The sequence below is a fragment of the Elaeis guineensis genome, chromosome 6, assembly GCF_000442705.2.
Source record: "Elaeis guineensis isolate ETL-2024a chromosome 6, EG11, whole genome shotgun sequence".
NCBI classification, from domain to species: Eukaryota; Viridiplantae; Streptophyta; class Magnoliopsida; order Arecales; family Arecaceae; genus Elaeis; species Elaeis guineensis.
In genome coordinates this window covers 122,034,491-122,052,801 of record NC_025998.2, presented here as the reverse complement: position 1 = coordinate 122,052,801, position 18,311 = coordinate 122,034,491, and the positions used below count along the sequence as shown (strand labels likewise).

At 35.8% G+C, this 18,311-nt stretch overlaps 1 protein-coding gene across 1 annotated transcript; it reads left to right on the top strand.

Annotated features, from left to right (window-relative positions):
- Positions 1-3,753: 3,753 nt before the first annotated feature.
- On the top strand, positions 3,754-14,144 carry LOC105060089 (malate dehydrogenase, glyoxysomal). The gene is made up of 9 exons (XM_010943680.4): positions 3,754-3,922; positions 4,587-4,802; positions 5,316-5,630; positions 5,893-5,982; positions 6,116-6,199; positions 12,371-12,406; positions 12,511-12,600; positions 12,704-12,798; positions 13,890-14,144. The coding sequence occupies exons 1-9, from the start codon at positions 3,851-3,853 to the stop codon at positions 13,960-13,962; spliced, it is 1,071 nt and encodes a 356-aa protein (XP_010941982.1). The 5' UTR covers positions 3,754-3,850; the 3' UTR covers positions 13,963-14,144.
- Positions 14,145-18,311: the final 4,167 nt, after the last annotated feature.

Here is an 18,311-nt window from a genome sequence, read left to right as displayed (position 1 = left end):
ACTACCATCCTGTAACCACAAAAAACTCATGTAACCACTGTTTAGCACTGTGTAATCAATATTGAAAAAATGTAACCAAAGGCAAAAATATGTAACCGATGATATTTTTAGTATAACTAAAAATATATTACTGGTCCATTGTCAATGAGAGGAATCTCGCTATTATCTCTCTCTCTTCCTTTGTAATATATTTTGACCCTGGGTAATCCAGTTGTTTCTTATGGTACACTTGAATATCACCAAAAGTAAAATTGAGCTTATGAGTATCGTAGTATTATTTTTGTCCTAAAAAATAAAAATCTAGTTATTTGCATACCAGATGAAATTGAGTAGTCACGCTATCTACATTATTGACAGATATAATGTGGGGGGCAGAGTATTTGGCTTGTGGGTTTCTTCAACTATTTTATTTCTTTTTGATCGACGGGTAGGTAGGATTGCATAAAGATTTTTTATCTTTACAGATTTCTCTCTATTGCCCCTACTCTTCACCATCCTAACTATTGAATTTGATTTTTTTATTAACCCGCCTATGCCCCTCCTCTTTCTAGCACCACCCTCCTCTTTCTGTTCATATTCCTCTTTCTCCATAATTTCAGCACCTATTGGAGAAAGATCAAAACGATCGCCAAAAAAATTGGATGGAGCTCCATTATCTCCAACTTCAGCTTCTTCCTCATCCTTTGGAGGCACAAGGCTTGCTTCAAGCTCAATAATTCTGTGCTTTAGAATTTTATTTTTCTTTCTTAGTTCATAAATTATCCATCTCAACTTTCGATGCTTTTTCTTGTAGTGTGAGATAATCTCTTTTATTTCCCTTAATCCTCTCCTCCTATCCACTCTCTTCTCTTTTATTTTTTCTTCCCTCATCTTCTTCTCAGATTTTATCTTCTTGGACAGCCCAATTCTCATCTTGACAATAGCATGGATGTGAGCACTGTCCTTCACTTAGTTGGAAGAGCTACTTCTCCTCCTCTTTCTCTACAAGGGATTGTATCTATAAAATTAAATATTAGAGTAAATAATCTATTGCATATAAATTTCAAGATTAAAAATGTATGAATTTCATCAATTCTGTAAAATGAAAGCACATATCTTTTACTCAAAAAAAAAGTATATTTCCAAACTTGAAAATACTTATATTCTTGAGAGACACTTTAGCAATCCTAGATTGCAGCTTTTTTCGAATTGAAAATCCCTTTATATTATAGTTCAAAATATGGAGAAAAAATCCATAATGGATGCGATCAACCAAACCTGTAACCTCATATAACTATACCTGCATCATATGAAAAATAAAAACTACGTTGCAGCAAAATATATGTAAAATTATAAAAAGCATCATAAAGGTGATGGGTACTTACACTAAGAGAGGTTACACAGCCCCTTAAGTATCCAACATTCACCTTCTCACCAGTATTTCATTTTTGTATCAATAGGACTTTCTCTTTGATAATGCTATGCATGAAATCATATACAGCATGACTCCATGCAAAATTAGAAAGTGAAAAGGGATCCTCCACATATCTACAAAATAAACAAGACTGTAAGTATTTCTAATATATTAGTTTATAAATAAATCAAAATTATAAAAATTAGAATATCTACCTAAAGATCCATCTAGCAACTTTTATGTTATTTATTGAGAATAAAAATATCCCCATGATATATAAACACATGAGACAGATAAAATTTTTAAAAGTCCGTATGCTGGTTTTGCATCCAACATTACAGCCTCAGGCCCTCCACAAGACTCAAGTAGATGACCCAACCTCCTACACGAGTAACACATTTCCAGTGGATCCTCGTAAGTAAATTGCTACCACAACAAAGAGTCTGCCACACTCACCCTGGTACCGAGAAAGATTGGTATGGTAATGTCAAGCTGTATACAAACCCTACGCATGTAGCTCTATTGATTTGCTGCTTCTCTAATGGCCATAGCTTGGTGAGTTTGCCAATAGGTTGTCCTAGTTAGTCTTCAACGAGCAGAAAGAGCAACATATTAGCAGTGTAGCGTTAGAAATATTAATCCTAACGTCCAATGTTAGCTTAACTTTAAATAAATCTTAATCATTGGCATATAAAAGTTGTCATGTACATACTTGCAGCGTATTTGTAGTGTAAAAATGTAAACTAAAGTGTCAAGAGTTCTCTTTGGATTCTTACCAAAAAAAAGAGAGTTCTCTTCAGATAAGGGGGCATGCGCCCCCAAAACCCAACATGAGGACGACAGTGGATTGTTTATAATATCCTAGCTTGATGGTACTTCAGCCATCTTAAAAGCTCATGATGCCCCTCTTCATGATATTTGGCAAATGAAACCTTCTCTACTAACCTTCGAGAACACATATTTTTCAAGAAGGAAACCAAGCAAATGATTGACTGTATTAGGACCCCGGAAATACTCCTTTTGTTTACCTTAATTTCTATTTTGCTTGCTATTTATGGGCACTTGGGACTCCAAAAGTCTGTTTTTAACTTCGGAGGACAGATTTTTTTTTTTTTTTGTCTCAATTTGCTTCACTTTGTGTTGATGCCTATGACTCTATTTTTTTTTTAAGACGTTTTTAAATTTTAGACTTATCTTTCTTTAATAAAAAATTGTCATATTTGAAAAAAACATAAAAAAAAAGAAAAAAAACTCCTACATTTTGCTTGAAATTGCAATTATCTCCTACACTTTGAATAGCTGTAATTTGCCCATTGCTTAAATAGGTTTACAGTCTGCCTAATTCTTATCATGCCTCGTTGGAAATGCTCAAGTGATAGTCGGTATGGAGTAGGGGTGTAATTGAGTTGAGACGAATCGAATAATTAGAACTAGAGTTTGGATTCAAAATATTTGGATTTAAAACTAGACTTAAGATTGATCGAGCATTAATATCTCAAGTTCGAACTCATCTCGATGAAAAAAGATAATACTCGAGACCAATTAGATTTAACTTGAATATCAACCGAGCCATATTTAAGCTCAAATTAATGCTCAAATTGGAGTCTAAGCCTATCAATAATGTATATATTAATTATATTATAAATAAAAATAATATTATTAAAAATATATAAATTCGAATAGATTCGCAAACTTTTGAGTTGAAAATTTTGCTATTCGAATTTGATTTAAAAAATTATTCAAATTACTCAAACTCAACTAAAACTTAATAATAATTAGATCAAGTCGAGTTTGGACTCCAGTCCAACTCGAAGTTCATAAGCAAATTGGTTCATCTGCACCGGGGAGTTGGGTGGTATAGATTTTTTTTTTTAAAGAAAAAAAAATAGTGGAATGGGAGAAGTAATTGTAATTTTAGGCAAAACGTTGGGGAATATTTTTTTGTTTTAACCTAAAAGTAATCATGACCATTGAATTTTTGCTTGTCCACACTCTCACAGATGTTCTAGAGCGTGTGATGAACATGTTCCTATCCAAAGGCAAAAAGTAAGGAAATAAAAAAAAGGTTGAAGACTTTAGCGACCTCGAAGCCTTCAAAATGGGCAAGCACGGGTCCCAGCAGATGGATAAGAACCGAGAGGTGGTGCCACCAAACCCATCTCCCGCGTCCCAATCTCTCGTATGCTGAGAAATTATTGCCTGGACCACGCCAAGTAGACCAGCCAAATCGGACGGTACATAACACGCCACATTAACCCTTGTATTTCGCGAATTTCCGATTGCCCGTTATCCACCGTTGACGTGCTCCGAGATTTGCACAGGCTACCTTGGCGTGGTCCGGGCAATAACTATTTATATCATCACTCGCCTCACCATTGCCTCCTTAACCGATCACGGTCTTTGGCCTCCTCCCCCCTCTCGTTCTCTCACTCTTCGTTGGAAATCGGACCTCGAAGGATGGAGCGAAGCGCCGAGGCTTCCAGACGCATTGCGAGGATCTCCTCCCACCTTCAGCCTCCCAGTTCCCAGGTTTCATTTCTTTCTTTCCTGCTCTCTTCTCTCTCGATCTCGCGTCCGCACATCCGATTGAATTTTGTCTAATTTCTTGCTGTTTTCGCCGTTTCGGATTGTGAGAATTTATGGGATTTCACCTGGGTAAGTTCCCTCATGAAAAGATAGAATCTTGGTGAAGATGATGTAAATTTTTGTCCTATTTATTAGAATTTCTTCGTTTCCTTGTTGTTTTCTTCGCTATGGTATCTGGGAATTATTGGATTTCCATCTATATTGCGGTTTATGATAAAAAGATGGGATCTTGGCGGAATTGGAGGAAATTGGTTTTCTTCTATTTATTCAATAAGTATTGGAGGATTAAATCCTCAAGCAGTACTTTGATGGTTAGGTTTCAGTAAAGATATAGCTTTTCATTATTCGTTCCTGATTTTTTTTCAGGATTTTCTGGTTAATAAGTGTTTAAATATTGTAAGATCAATATCTTCTGCTATTCTGTTTGGTGAATATTAGAATTCTATTATCATACTTGTTTTATGGATTCTCCTAGAGCTGTTTATTTCCAGTGTCCTTGTGATAGAGATATAGAATGGACTTGGAAGTTAATGGTAATGCATTTATGGTTTTACAGTGATGTTAGTATTTTTAATTTTACTGAATGACATATGGTCTGTATTTGAAGATGGAGGAGATCTCCTTGCTGAGGCGTTCGAATTGCCGTTCTAAAGGAGGGGCACCTGGATTTAAGGTGGCAATTTTGGGTGCCGCTGGTGGGATAGGTCAGCCTCTTGCATTGCTGATGAAGATGAATCCTCTGGTGTCGGTTTTGCATCTCTATGATGTTGTCAACACACCTGGTGTCACTGCAGACATCAGTCATATGGACACTGGTGCTGTGGTAATTCTCTTGACACTCTCTATCTGTCTATAAGTTTTACATAGTATGGTATTAGTATCCTATGCATAAGGGTATGTAATTTAATTTTGTTGTTTATTTGTTTTGGGTCTTATAAATGCAAACCGAGCCAAGTCACTAATGTTTTTCCCCTATTTTCTCTTTCCTTCAAGGTAGCTCATCCTAATTTACAATAACCCTCTGCAGTAAATAAGCTTGCTTAAAAAAGGGTATGGAAAATGTCTCTTCTATCATTCTCACATCCAAAATGTGATTAGAAGGCCCCCACTCATGTGTGATGGTACTTTATATAATTTTTGTTTGCTGTCATCTGAAATGTGATCATTGATTTTGAAAAATTCTTCCAATTTAAACTTTAAATGGCATATTTGGTAGCATTATTTAGACATTGATTATGGGATCTGAAAGCATTTCTGGTGATACAGCAATCAGTTTCTCAGTGTTGTTGTTTTCATCCTTGAACATAATAATATAGTTTTCCATGAAATTCTCCAGGTACGTGGCTTTTTGGGTCAGCCTCAACTGGAAAGTGCACTTATTGGAATGGACCTTGTCATCATTCCTGCTGGTGTTCCCAGAAAGCCAGGAATGACAAGGGATGATTTGTTTAACATCAATGCAGGGATTGTGAGAACACTTTGTGAGGGAATTGCTAAATGGTGCCCTAATGCAATTGTGAATGTGATCAGCAATCCAGTAAACTCTACTGTTCCTATTGCAGCGGAGGTTTTTAAGCAAGCTGGAACCTATGATCCCAAGCATCTTTTGGGAGTGACAACTCTTGATGTAGTGAGAGCCAATACATTTGTGGTATGCATCTGACTAGAACTTTCTTATTATTCTAATATATGGTACTAGACCTTTTCCCGAAATTGCTTTGGAGGTTTCAATATCATCACAGGCTTGTCCTAATGTTGGTTTGGAAATTTTGAGATCATCAGAAGCTCCATTTTATTATGAGATTTTGCATTGTTACAATGTTGATTCTCATGAATTTGATGTGCTTTTTGCAATTGATCTGAATTTTTGTTTTCACTTACATTCATAGTCTACCTATGTATGTTGTGAACAGGCAGAAGTACTGGGAATTAACCCCAGGGAGGTCAGTGTTCCTGTGGTTGGTGGCCATGCAGGAGTTACAATATTACCTCTCCTGTCACAAGTGAGACAAACTGCCTTCTGGATATAATTTTATCTCTTCCCAAGTAGATGCCTTTTTGATATTCAATATTTGGTATTTCGTTCTGGCTCTTGTGATTGACTGACTGAATGAAAATTATGTTGTTTTTATGCAGGTTAATCCTCCATATTCATTCACCACAGAAGAAATTAGATATCTGACTGATCGCATTCAGAATGGGGGAACAGAAGTAGTTGAGGTAAAAATACAATATTGATTATTCAAAACAAAAAAAGAGGTTACGCTTTTTCTATATCCTTTTTCTTTTGCAATGTTGCTTCTTGTCAAAAACTGTTTGCCTCCCTATACAGTTTTTTAAAATTTCAGAATATGGATTTTCATTTGTCACTAATTTGATATGACCTGGGAATTGCTTTCAAAATTATAGACCTTATGACCTGGGAATTTGGACTTGTTACCAATTGAGATTTGTTAGCTTTATGAATTGAGGGTTCTTATGAAGTTTTATACTGCCAGCTGGTTCTAGACATTATGAAATCTTACTTAAATGAATGTTTAAATTGTATGCTGGATTCAAGGGAAATTCCTCCATTTTTTGAATCAAAATGATTTCCACTTTGTGTGTGTTTGTATTAGTCGGTGCTTGAATATGGCTTGCTACCAATTTAGGAGTAGAAAATAATATAGTGGTGAAATATCTTGAAGTTTAGAACATATGCATCCATCAGACTTGAGTTTCCTCACCTGCCATCACACAGCAGTTCCCCTTTACCAGCAGGTGGTGTGGTGGTGCTTCTTTTTTTTTTTTTTTGATGTTTTAAGACTATTTGCAGACCTATATCCTCTAAACTATCTTTCACACTATTCATTTTTCTGTCTTACTAACTATATAATATATGTTCATATCTAGATTGGACGGAAATACTGGAGTGAATATTTTGTTTCATATGCATGTAATACTAGATATATTCAATTAAACCATCTAGACTCAATAGCACCATGCTCAGGGGTACGTCTTGAAACTATGCACAAACTCTTTGAATTCTGTCCTTATACACCTACCAATGAGTAGACCTACTTGTATGGTAGCATAGCAACAATTTTATGAATATAGCAAGCTATATTATTGCTTGAGGAGGCAAAGTACTTGATCAGGGCTAAGAGTTCACAAGCAAGAGGATGCATCAAAAACCAATGAGCATACCCTGTGTAAGTTCAATGAGGGAGATCTGCTGATAGGCTGACATGGTATTTAGAAGATTACATGGAGCATATTAGTATGTTACAACTTATATAGTATCCGATGGCACTGTAGCATGGGTACATGTTAAAAGTTAACCAAGGGAGTAAAGGAATTTGACGTCAGGCTTGGATTTAAACCAATTTAAAAGGCTGGTATAAGTTGGGAAGGTAGATCTTAAAGATATGATCAAATATGACTGATATCATCAAATCTAGATAAATTTGGAAGGATCAAATCCTGGGATATTATAAAATCTTGAAGATGATCAAATATGGCTAATATCATCAAATCTAGGCAGATTTGGAAGAATGGCTGATATAATCAAATCCTGACAGATTACAAGGATGATTCTTATTCTTTGTAAAAATCTCTTACCCTTTTAGCAAGAAACAAATGTATATGCATTCATGGGTAGGTTCAAAGAATCTTGCTAATATAAATAGGGATATCTGGTAATTAAAAAAGCAATTTGGAGTTATAATTTCTTATTTTCTATATTAAATACTTGCAATAGCATAATTTTTTCTTTTATCTCGTTGTTCTTGGAGGCACTTCTCTCCCTCGAAGCGGAGAAGCCATCGTTAAGAGCGGAACATCCTAACAAATAAGTTATGTTTCGATGCAACAACAAAATATTATTTATTAACAAGTAGTTTTGTTGGTTGGTTAATTGGTCACATTTTATTTATGAAATGGGTTGGATTGGTATTATTTTAGATACGGCAAAATCATTTTATTCGATCTAATAAGTATCTTGTTTCAAAATTGAGAAATTCTTCTCGATCTGTCATTAGACCTCGAGAAGTAGAAAGAATTACAATTCTCATTCCACCTAAAATCTTAGGAATTCATTGATAGTTGGAATAAATTCGTAAAGCGGGTTGGCTGATACATAGGTGTTTCACTCCTAACGATGGCTTCTCCGCTTTGAGGGAGAGAAGTGCTTCCAAGAACAACAAGATAGAAGAAAAAATTATGCTATTGCTGGTATTTAATGCAGAAAATTAAAAAAATTACAACTTCAGATTATTTTTCTAAAGACCAAGCACTTCTATTTATATGAGCAAGATCCTTTAAACCTACTCATGAATGCATCTACATTCATTTCTTGCTAAAAGGGTACGAGATTTTTACAAATAAGGAAAAAGAATTATCCTTGTAATCTACCAAGATTTGATTATATCAGTCATCCTTCCAAATCTACCTAGATTTGATGATATAAGCCGTATTTGATCATATCTTTAAGATTTTGTAATCTGTCAGGATTCGATCCTTTCAAATATGTCTAGATATGAATATTTGATCATACCTTCAAGAACTATTTTACCAACTTAAACCAGCCTTCGAAATTGATTTAAATCCAAGCCTAATGTCAAATCCCTTCGCTTTCTTGATGAGCCTTTGACAAGTACTGGTGCTACAGTACCGTCGGATACTGTATAAGTTGTGACAGTCCCCCTTCTTCAGTTTCACCCTATCCTTAAGGTGTAATGTAAGGGAATCGAAGTGCCAAATGATCGTGGTCCTCTCATGTGACTTCTTCACGAGTTCCATTACTCCACCTGATAAGTACTTCAGTGCGAAGCCGTCCATTGACTCGTTTGCATCGGCATTGAAGAATTTTCATAGGAATATGGGGCCGATTCTCAATCAATTATGATGGTAAAGACGTTTGAACATTTGACTCTCTATGATATGGCTTTAGTTTAGAGACATGGAAGACACCATGAATTCGCACCCCAATGGATACCTCAAGGCGATATGTTGCTGGCCCAATCTTTTCCAACACTTTGAAGGGCCTATAAAAATAAGGAGAGAGCTTAGAATAGGTCAAAGGGCGCACCATCGTTTGTCGGTATTTGGGAAGTGGAAGGAGAACCAAATCACCAACTTAGAACTCCCTTGTGCCGCTAGTTGTAAACTTGCTTCATCCAGTTTTAGGCAGCAAGAAGATGCTCCTTTAGTGCCTTTGGAGCTCGTCTTGCATGCTGTCCTAGACGTCCAACAAGGTTGTGGTGCTATAACTCTTCAGGTGGAATCCTATCAGGAGATTTGTGATGGGTTGAAATGTTGGTGGTATGCTTCGGAGGTAAATCTTGAGCAAAATCTGTCCCTTTCTGTTCAGGATCTGTATCCAACTGGCCACCCCCATAAGAAAAAACAGTCGATCCCAAATGTGTAGTATAAGAGGCGGTATAAGTCCCAAACGTCATGAGCAACACATGAGCACAGTTGCAGGACTAATGTAGTGCTGATTGGTGCTAATCCGGATATTGATTGACCCCTAAAGTATGATTTGAACCTTCTTAAAGGCAGTCAGTTGTAGACTGACGAGCTGCTTGCTGTTCGATAGCATGATGATGTGAGTGGACCTCTTCAACAATTTCAACGAGCAATTTAGGATGGCCAGTTATTTGGAGTACCACCGTAGTGGTTCTTCTCCTTAAATGGGGGCCGAGCACTTGTGAGTTCACCTTCTCTCCTTCTGTAAATACTGGAGGGGTTATGGTGTTCTCAACTCATTGGACCCTATTTGTCCTATTTCGGATTGGGATGAGAGGACTAAGGGAATCCGGCATCATTATCTCATACAGGAGCACCAGAGTGTGTTGATGGATGCTCTCCTCTTCTTCAGTTGGAAACTTTTTCTTGCGAAGAGTCTCTTCGATACGATGCATAGACTTTGTCAGAGTTTGTATCGATTTCGCCAAATTGATTTGGCTTGCCATAAAAACTCGAAATATCTTCTCGAGCGATGATTGCTCTGAGGGTTGATCACCATGACAAGTTGCCTCCGTCGAGTCCTCGATTGTCATAAAGGATTCAGTTGATACATTTGTCGATGAAGATCGTCGTAGTTATTATCCCGACAATGCAACCAATTTGTTAGGATGTTTCGCTCCTAACGACGGCTTCTCCGCTTCGAGGGGGAGAAGTACCTCCAAGAACAACGAGATAGAAGAAAAAATTATGCTATTGCTGGTATTTAATACAGAAAATAAGAAATTACAACTCCAAATTACTTTTCTAATAACCAGGCACCCCTATTTATATTGGCAATATCCTTTGAACCTAAAAGGATGAGAGATTTTTACAAATAAGGAAAAAGAATCATCCTTGTAATCTGCCAAGATTTAATTATATTAGCCATCCTTCCAAATCTACCTAGATTTGATGATATCAGCCATATTTGATCATATCTTCAAGATTTTGTAATCTGTCGGAATTTGATCATTCCAAATCTGTCTAGATTTGATGATATCAGCCATATTTGATCATATCTTCAAAATCTATTTTATCAACTTGTACCAGCCTTCTAAATTGGTTTAAATCCAAGTCTGATGTCAAATCCCTTTACTCCCTTGGTCAGCCTTTGACATGTACTTGTGCTATAATACTGTTGGATATTGTATAAGTTGCAACATGGTAGTAACAAAAATGGCATGCAATAGAACTGATCGAAGTACTTAATCATGTGGTACAACTTTGTAGTGAAACTTAAATGGTAATGCAGGCAATTAGCCTTTAGAATGGTAATGTGATTTAATTTGAAGTTTGTAATGGAAAGGACTTGACCACTATAAAGAGAAGAGATAAATTGGAGATTTGGGGGTTTTGGTGTTGATTTTCTTATTAAAGGATCGTTTGCATGCAAGACCTTGCTTAAAAGAGGGTTGAGATTTGGGGTTCATTAGTGTACCATGGAACATGCATGGTTTAATTAATGGTAGAACAGTGCCTTATACTTCTTTTTAAATTTATGAGGGCTACCCGCTTAATGAAGGGGCTGCCCTCTTAATTGAGAGCCTCACTCATTTTGAAGAGTTGAGAGTTTTGCTCTTCAAAAATCTAGAAGAGATAAAAGAGGTGTTTGGCACTTAGAGATAAAGAGGAGTTGGGAGCTATATTACGGGGGAAAACTGGCTGATGTATAGTCTACTGTAGCTGCCTTACCTTCAAGGAAAAGCTTAGAAGCATCTCTCTCTTTTGGGAAAGTAGAGAACAATAACTTGGAAACAGGATGTTTTGAAAGGTGGGATCTGCTTTTGTACATTTGAAACTTTAGTTCAGGCATCGATATCCTTCTGATTCTTTCTTAATTCTACTGTTTTCTTCCATTGATCATTGATTAAGTAGACTGCAGGTTTTTCTGCTAGTCTGAAACAATCAGATATGACAAAACTTACTTCAGATTCTGCTAATTTCAGACCTAAAACAACATTTTGAACTAATTTTTCCATCAAACATGTGCTTTCAGTGCAGCATGATCTATTGCTGGGGCATCTTTTACAGGGCTTTTCAAATAAGGTCACATAGACACAAATTGAGTTGAGAACCTTTGACTACATGAATCTCTGATTGGAAAATATTTTAGGTATTCAGCTGTTGAAGGTGAAGAATTTGTGATAAGAGAGTAATTTGGTAGATGCAAAAAGTGGAGTGGAACTCTTTCCTTTCTATCAGAATGTAGGACTTCTTATTACTAAATGGTTTAAGTCTTTACCTCAAACAGCCCTATTAATGCAGAGCTGATTTCCCAGACCATGCACTAATTCTGTTGACTTTCAAGGCAACAAAATGTGTACGGGTGGCTTACTGATCATGGATGGAAGCAAGTATGATTTGTTTTTCTAGGTTAATATGAATGATCTTTACTATGAAGAGCATCAACAAAGTGGAGTCCAATAAATTTTGGAGATCGCTTGTAGCCAGTGTTAGTCTGCAAAACCTCTTGTTCTCAAGGATGCTAGAAACCTTGGCATGGGTATATTTGGTCCGTGAAGTGTGCCTTTGATTTTGATTTTTACAGCAAAAAAAAAAAGTGATGAAAAATGGAGAGCACCTAAATCTGCTTTTGTTCGAATCCTGGGAGATTAGATTCTCTTCACAGGGTACCAATTTGCTGTTGAAGTTTGGGTTTCGTTGCAAGTTTCTGTCAGCATAGTTCAACCATATGCCTGAGGCTGTTTACATAATTTCTGATTCTGATTATTGTGACCATTATTAGCTAAGCCTCTTTAACCTTATACTATTCTAAGCATTTAGCAATTGTTGGTCAGACAAAACATATGTGGTTCACTGTGGTCAAAATCTTATTTTTCAATGTGTTAATAGCTTGTACAATCTAACACCTTGTGAAACTGAATTATTTGTTTTCTGGTGCAGGCAAAAGCTGGGGCAGGCTCTGCAACCTTGTCAATGGTGGGTGTTTTTTGCTTTGTGTTTTGTTTCTAATTCCTTTCTGAACAAACTAATGTTAATTCCTTGTACATGGTGCAATGGAATGGAAAAAACAAATTATGCAGGCATATGCTGCTGCTAAATTTGCTGATGCTTGCTTGCGGGGATTGCGAGGTGATGCTGGTATCGTCGAATGCTCATTTGTTGCTTCTCAGGTGCTCTTACTATCTGATTTACCATTTACATCTCTCCCTTCTCCCTCCCCCTCTTATTTTCTGTTTTAGTTGCTGATGAAAAGTTTCATGTTTCTTCTCATAGGTGACAGAGCTACCCTTCTTTGCGTCAAAAGTGAGGTTAGGTCGGAGCGGAGCTGAGGAGATCTTCCCTCTTGGACCATTAAATGAGTTTGAAAGGTCAGTAGCTTTAATTTAATTGCTTTTTTTTTTTTGTTATGCTCGCGACAGTTTCTGGTTTTTTGCTCTTATTTTATACTTTGTGTACCCATAATTTCAAAAGCCCAACTACCTGTTTATCCTTAGGGTGTCTTTTCTGGGGCACTAGATCCTCTACAACCAAAATAGTAGGAATTCTTACCGTTTCATATTTGGCAGCCTTCGGTAGCCTATAAGTGGGGTGAAATGTATAATAACTCTCCTCTGGTTATAAATGCCTACACTCACCAACATATTTTATTTAGGCCAAGAGCTGCGCTGAAACCTATTAAATATTGGGGATGGTGATTCTTTACCTGGGCCCGCCAACCTGCCCGAATCCACCCAAAATAAATGGGTTTGAGTGAGGACCTTTTATAATTGTGTTGGGTGCAGGTTAGTTGAGACCAACCTGATTATAAATGGGTTGGTATGGATTTGGCCTTCCAAACTCATTGTGACTGTGAGTTGATCAAATATGAAAAATTCATCATAGAACTTTGAATGTTAATTGAGTGGTGAGCTATGACCAAGGATTGATTTTGATGATTAGGTAGGCATAGTTAATGATCCAGAGAACAAAAGTTGAAAAGATAGAGGAAACAACTGAGTTTGAGATTTATAATTTTTCTTTCTTCACTTTAATTTCTTCTTGCTTTCTTGCCTTATTTGGATGCCAACATTGATCATTTTTGGGGTCATATTTTATTTTCCATTTGCTAGGTTATGCAATTGACAAGTGAATTAGTGGGTGGGTATGGGCCCGAATAAAATAAATGGGTTGGTATGGGTTTATAATGTTCAACCTGATTATAAATTGGTGGGATATGGGTTGAATATTTTGTGACCTATTCCAAACTTGACCTGGATCGCACCCAACCGATCGCCACCCATGTTAAATATACATGCGCCATGTAGCCAAGTTCTCGGAACTCTCACTGCAGGAATTGTAGGGGGTTCTAAGTGGATTTCAACTATGGAACTTGCATCATAGTTCTCTTGTGTCCTAATCAATTCTAACCATGGCACATCACAGATTTATAGGGTCTGATCCATTCCTTATGATATTACAGGGCTGGCTTGGAGAAGGCAAAGAAAGAGCTGGCAGGAAGCATTCAAAAGGGTGTGTCTTTCATTAGGAAATGAAATGGTTGAATCAAGTCTTAAAAAAGTTCTGTATACCTGCATTTCCATGCTGGAGAAATAACTCTGCTAGTGTCATAATTCTGCTGCATGATCTTTTGGAGGAATGTAGTGCAAATAATTTCTTATGAGACTGCATGGAATTTGAACGAGAGACGTTTTCGGAGGAAATATGTTTGCTTCTATGTGCGTTGTCAGATGAGAAATGACTGCATGGACATGTACACTATAAGTCTGAAGAGATGAGCAAGGAGAAGCCTCTGTTTTGTTGTAGTATAGGATCAGAAAGGCTGAGGGAATAGCAAGTGGTTGGAAAGAGTGAATGGTCACCAAAATTTTTTGATATAAAATCAGGCTTTTGCATAGAAAATGGGCATGGGAGACTTAAAATTCTTAGAAGCTGATAAGGTGTAATAATAGTGCTTATGTCTAAGAGGATGTTGAGCAACAACAATATGGAGGCAAGGCAAGGGCAGTTTGAAGTGGGGCAAAGCTACCAACGCCTGAGGGCGAAATGAAGCCGAAGTCCATCTTCAGTTTGAAATTTTAAATCCCAAGGACTAATTCAACAAACTAAAGATGAGTTTAGACAAGCTTGTGAAATGAGAAGTAGTATTGTTACATTCGAGATCTAGAGTAGTACCAATTATCAGGAATTTGTCAACAAGGAAAAGAAAACATGGCTTTAGGTTTGAAGCCTCAGCAAGTTTCATCGTTATAGATGAGGATGAGACATTAGAATGAGATGATGTGATCACAGACTGTCATGTGGCTGCTCACCCCAGCATACATGGCAGATAAGAGAGAGGGAGTTGTTGGTTTTCTTCTAAAGAAGGCCATTAAAATGATCAGGGATTATATACACAATTAGCCTATTGAGTTACCTTAAATGGCCAAGTTTCAGGGTAAGCCTTGCTGAAGTGCATGACTCATTCCTGAAAATTGTGTCAATTTTAATTACTTCTTTTAGGGCTTTGAGAAAGCAATCATCTGATGGTGTCAGCTGACTTATTGTGGGATCACTTTTTAAACTAGATGATTGATCTAAGAATTACCTAGTTACTGTACTACATCGATTTCAGTCCATGGGATATGGACCAAGAAAGATACCATGGATTCCTATCCATTATGGTATCTCTACTACTTTGAATGCCTATTTATTTAGGTCTGAGTCCTGAGATTTTTGTTAGTTGCTTTACTTTTCTCCCCATGTATTCATGAGGCATGGCACATCATATGAGACCTTTGGTACTAACATTAATTATGCCATGGAAGAACTAATATCATTAAGGCAGTGTTGGCATTAAATTTTAGTTATTGAGACTAGGAAGAGGACACTTCACATGGCCCTACTACTTCAATTGCCAAAGCCCCATATGTCTAAACGTGTGAGCCCTAAGGACAGGCCAATGCATGGATGCAGAGGACTGCAGCACTGGCCCCTCCTTTTGTTTTGATTTATAGAAAAGTCTAAAGGCGGTCTCCATGATTGCTTTGGTATTGGTTCATCACTAATTTCAAACATCACTTGAGAAGTCCAAGCATGGTTTGGTTGCAGTCAATTTGATGGTATGTTAATAGGAAAGGAATCTAAGAGAGCCCATGTTCTCCTTCTGGGTCCATACCGAAGACAGTGGTGGGGTTCATTCATAACCATGAACGTAGATATGGATAGCTTTGTAAAGAGTGGGATTTTGTCTCTATGGTTGTATAAGGCCAATGAATGAGTCTTGGTGTTTGTCTTCTTCACCACACAACATGCATGGTAGAAGAAAAAGCTTCACTCGAACCAAATCAAGCACAACATTTAGTGTTCCTCCCCAGGACCAGCGTTCTGATCAATGAGCATAAAAAACAAAAGAAATCCTTTGCTGATATCTATATGGGCTCCATGGCATTCTTGGAAGCTTATCAAGCTATTCTTACTAGGATTCATGAGTCCGAAAAAGCTGTGGTATCTGTGACAGGCTCCAGGTGTCACAACTCCACCTGCCACTAATTCCAGTCTCATTTGCTTGCATTCCTTTTCTCCATCCACTGCTACTTTTTATGCTTTTAAGTTTGGGACATGTTAAAGGGTGCAGGTCATCCACTGCATGCTGTCGTTTCCCATACTGCGTTTGATTCAGATGGGGCTTTCGACCTGCATGCTTTCCTTTCTCTTTTTAATTGCCGAGCTTTATGGGGGTTGCCAAAAGCCCTTCCAGAGTCCAGGGCAAAAAGTATGGCCGACTTGATAGTGGGGCCAAGACCATATTTAACAGTAAAAGTTTCATCTCAAACTTTGTGGTTGGGTAGGAAAAATTCAGCATAGAACTTTATCTTGGGATAAAGTGCATAATTTGTTAGGTCTAGTTTTCCCATGCAACTTGTTCTATTTATTTATTACATGCATCCTCTGAATGAATTTAAGTTAAATTATGGGCATTTTGTTGATAACTAAGTTATGGGCATTATTAATCCTCTATAATTTGAGGCGTCGAGAATTTTTGAAGCTTAAAAATGTGGCCAACTTGATCAAGTTAATTTTTGTGAATATAAATGTGCTACCTAATTCACTGTAAGGAGCCCTCGTTAGAGTTTAGAGGTTCAGGTGTGAAGGCAAAGTACTATGCCTTTTGACTTTAAGCTATAGATAAAATTTACCTACAGGTTAGCTCAAGGGAAAGAAGAAAGATTGATATTGTAGCATGGCCGACAACATACAAATGGTTGCCCATTAGTTTATCACGTTAGACCATCAATACAAACTCGACTAAATGGCTATAGATGTTATTTGACTGGTTGCAATTCTAATTGTTGTAACATGAGCTGCCTTAGCAATTGGAAATCTTGCAATTGAAATTACAATTGCAAAACTTATTTTATTTAATTGCCTATAGTTGACAAATGCAAATGTATTTGCAAATGTTCGATCGTACAATGATGAAACAAGAGGTGGTAGATTTGTAAATGATTGATAAAACTAAATCTTTGAAATAATAAACTATTTATTTTTTATGATATTTGACTAATAGATGGCCAACTATCTAACATTTGTATATATTATATGAAAAAAATTGAAATTGTAATTATTATTAAATTTTTACATTATAATTATTTCTATGTTATATTATGATATATAACAATATTTATGATATTATTTCTAATTCTTATATATAATGCATATTATCCTTTTAATTATTATGCAGTTGGGCTTCCCTCCCATTCTCTCAAAAAATAAATATTATAATAATATAATATAATATAATTATGCATTATATTTCATGTTATAATTTCAAAATAAAATTATATATTAGAACTAATATAATATATGACCAATTTAATATTATATAATAATATAATCAACAATAAAAATACATAATAATGCATTGTAATCATATTGTCTATTAAGTATTTAATTAGCCTTTACTTTAATAATTACTTGATATTCATATTAATAATGTCAAAATAAAATATAAGGATAATAACTATTATTTTTAACTTTTATAATATTTATTCAAATTTTTTGTTATATTTATTAATATATTAGTACATAAACTAATATAAATAAGATGCATATAATATCTGTTATAATAATTAAAATTTGTATGTACTAACTATTATAAGAAATAATTATAATTAAAATTGATTGCAATAATAATTTTTATAACATGATAACAATTTTTTTACTATGACTATTAGAATACTAATATTAGTATTAAATAATTATGATAATATTATAGCAATAATCATTATCATATATTTGTGTATGACTATAATAATAATTATTATGCAGTGATTATTATAGTGTAATTATTATCATGGTAATATTATTTAATAATTATAAGAGGGATAAACATAGTGTAATAATAACAATCTTTTCATTAGAATTAGATGAATAATAGAATATTATTATTAAACCATTATTATACTAACACAGAAGTTATTTTATTATAGCAATTATATCTTCGTAATATTATTTATATTAAAATATTTACATATTATTATAGTAATAATTTTATAAGTAATATGAAAATTATAGTAATAATTGTGATATTGTTAGGTAATATTATATATATATATACATATATATATTAAAATGGAGGCATCTATATTGGCAAAGCCTCTGTTTGACATGTGGGGCTTTGGGTGGGGCTTTCCGTTTGACATGTGGGGGCTTGCAAAATCATGGTACATCTTTTTTTTCTTTGAAGTTTCTCCTAAGCTCGTGATCTCCCATCAAATTATCCGCTTGACCTCTAGGGTAAGAGAAAAACACACATAGAGAAAATCTTAATAGGGCTCACTAGAACGGTCGCCATGGATTCGATGTCGGCGGTGATGGTGTGGCAAACGTGGGAGCTAGAGAA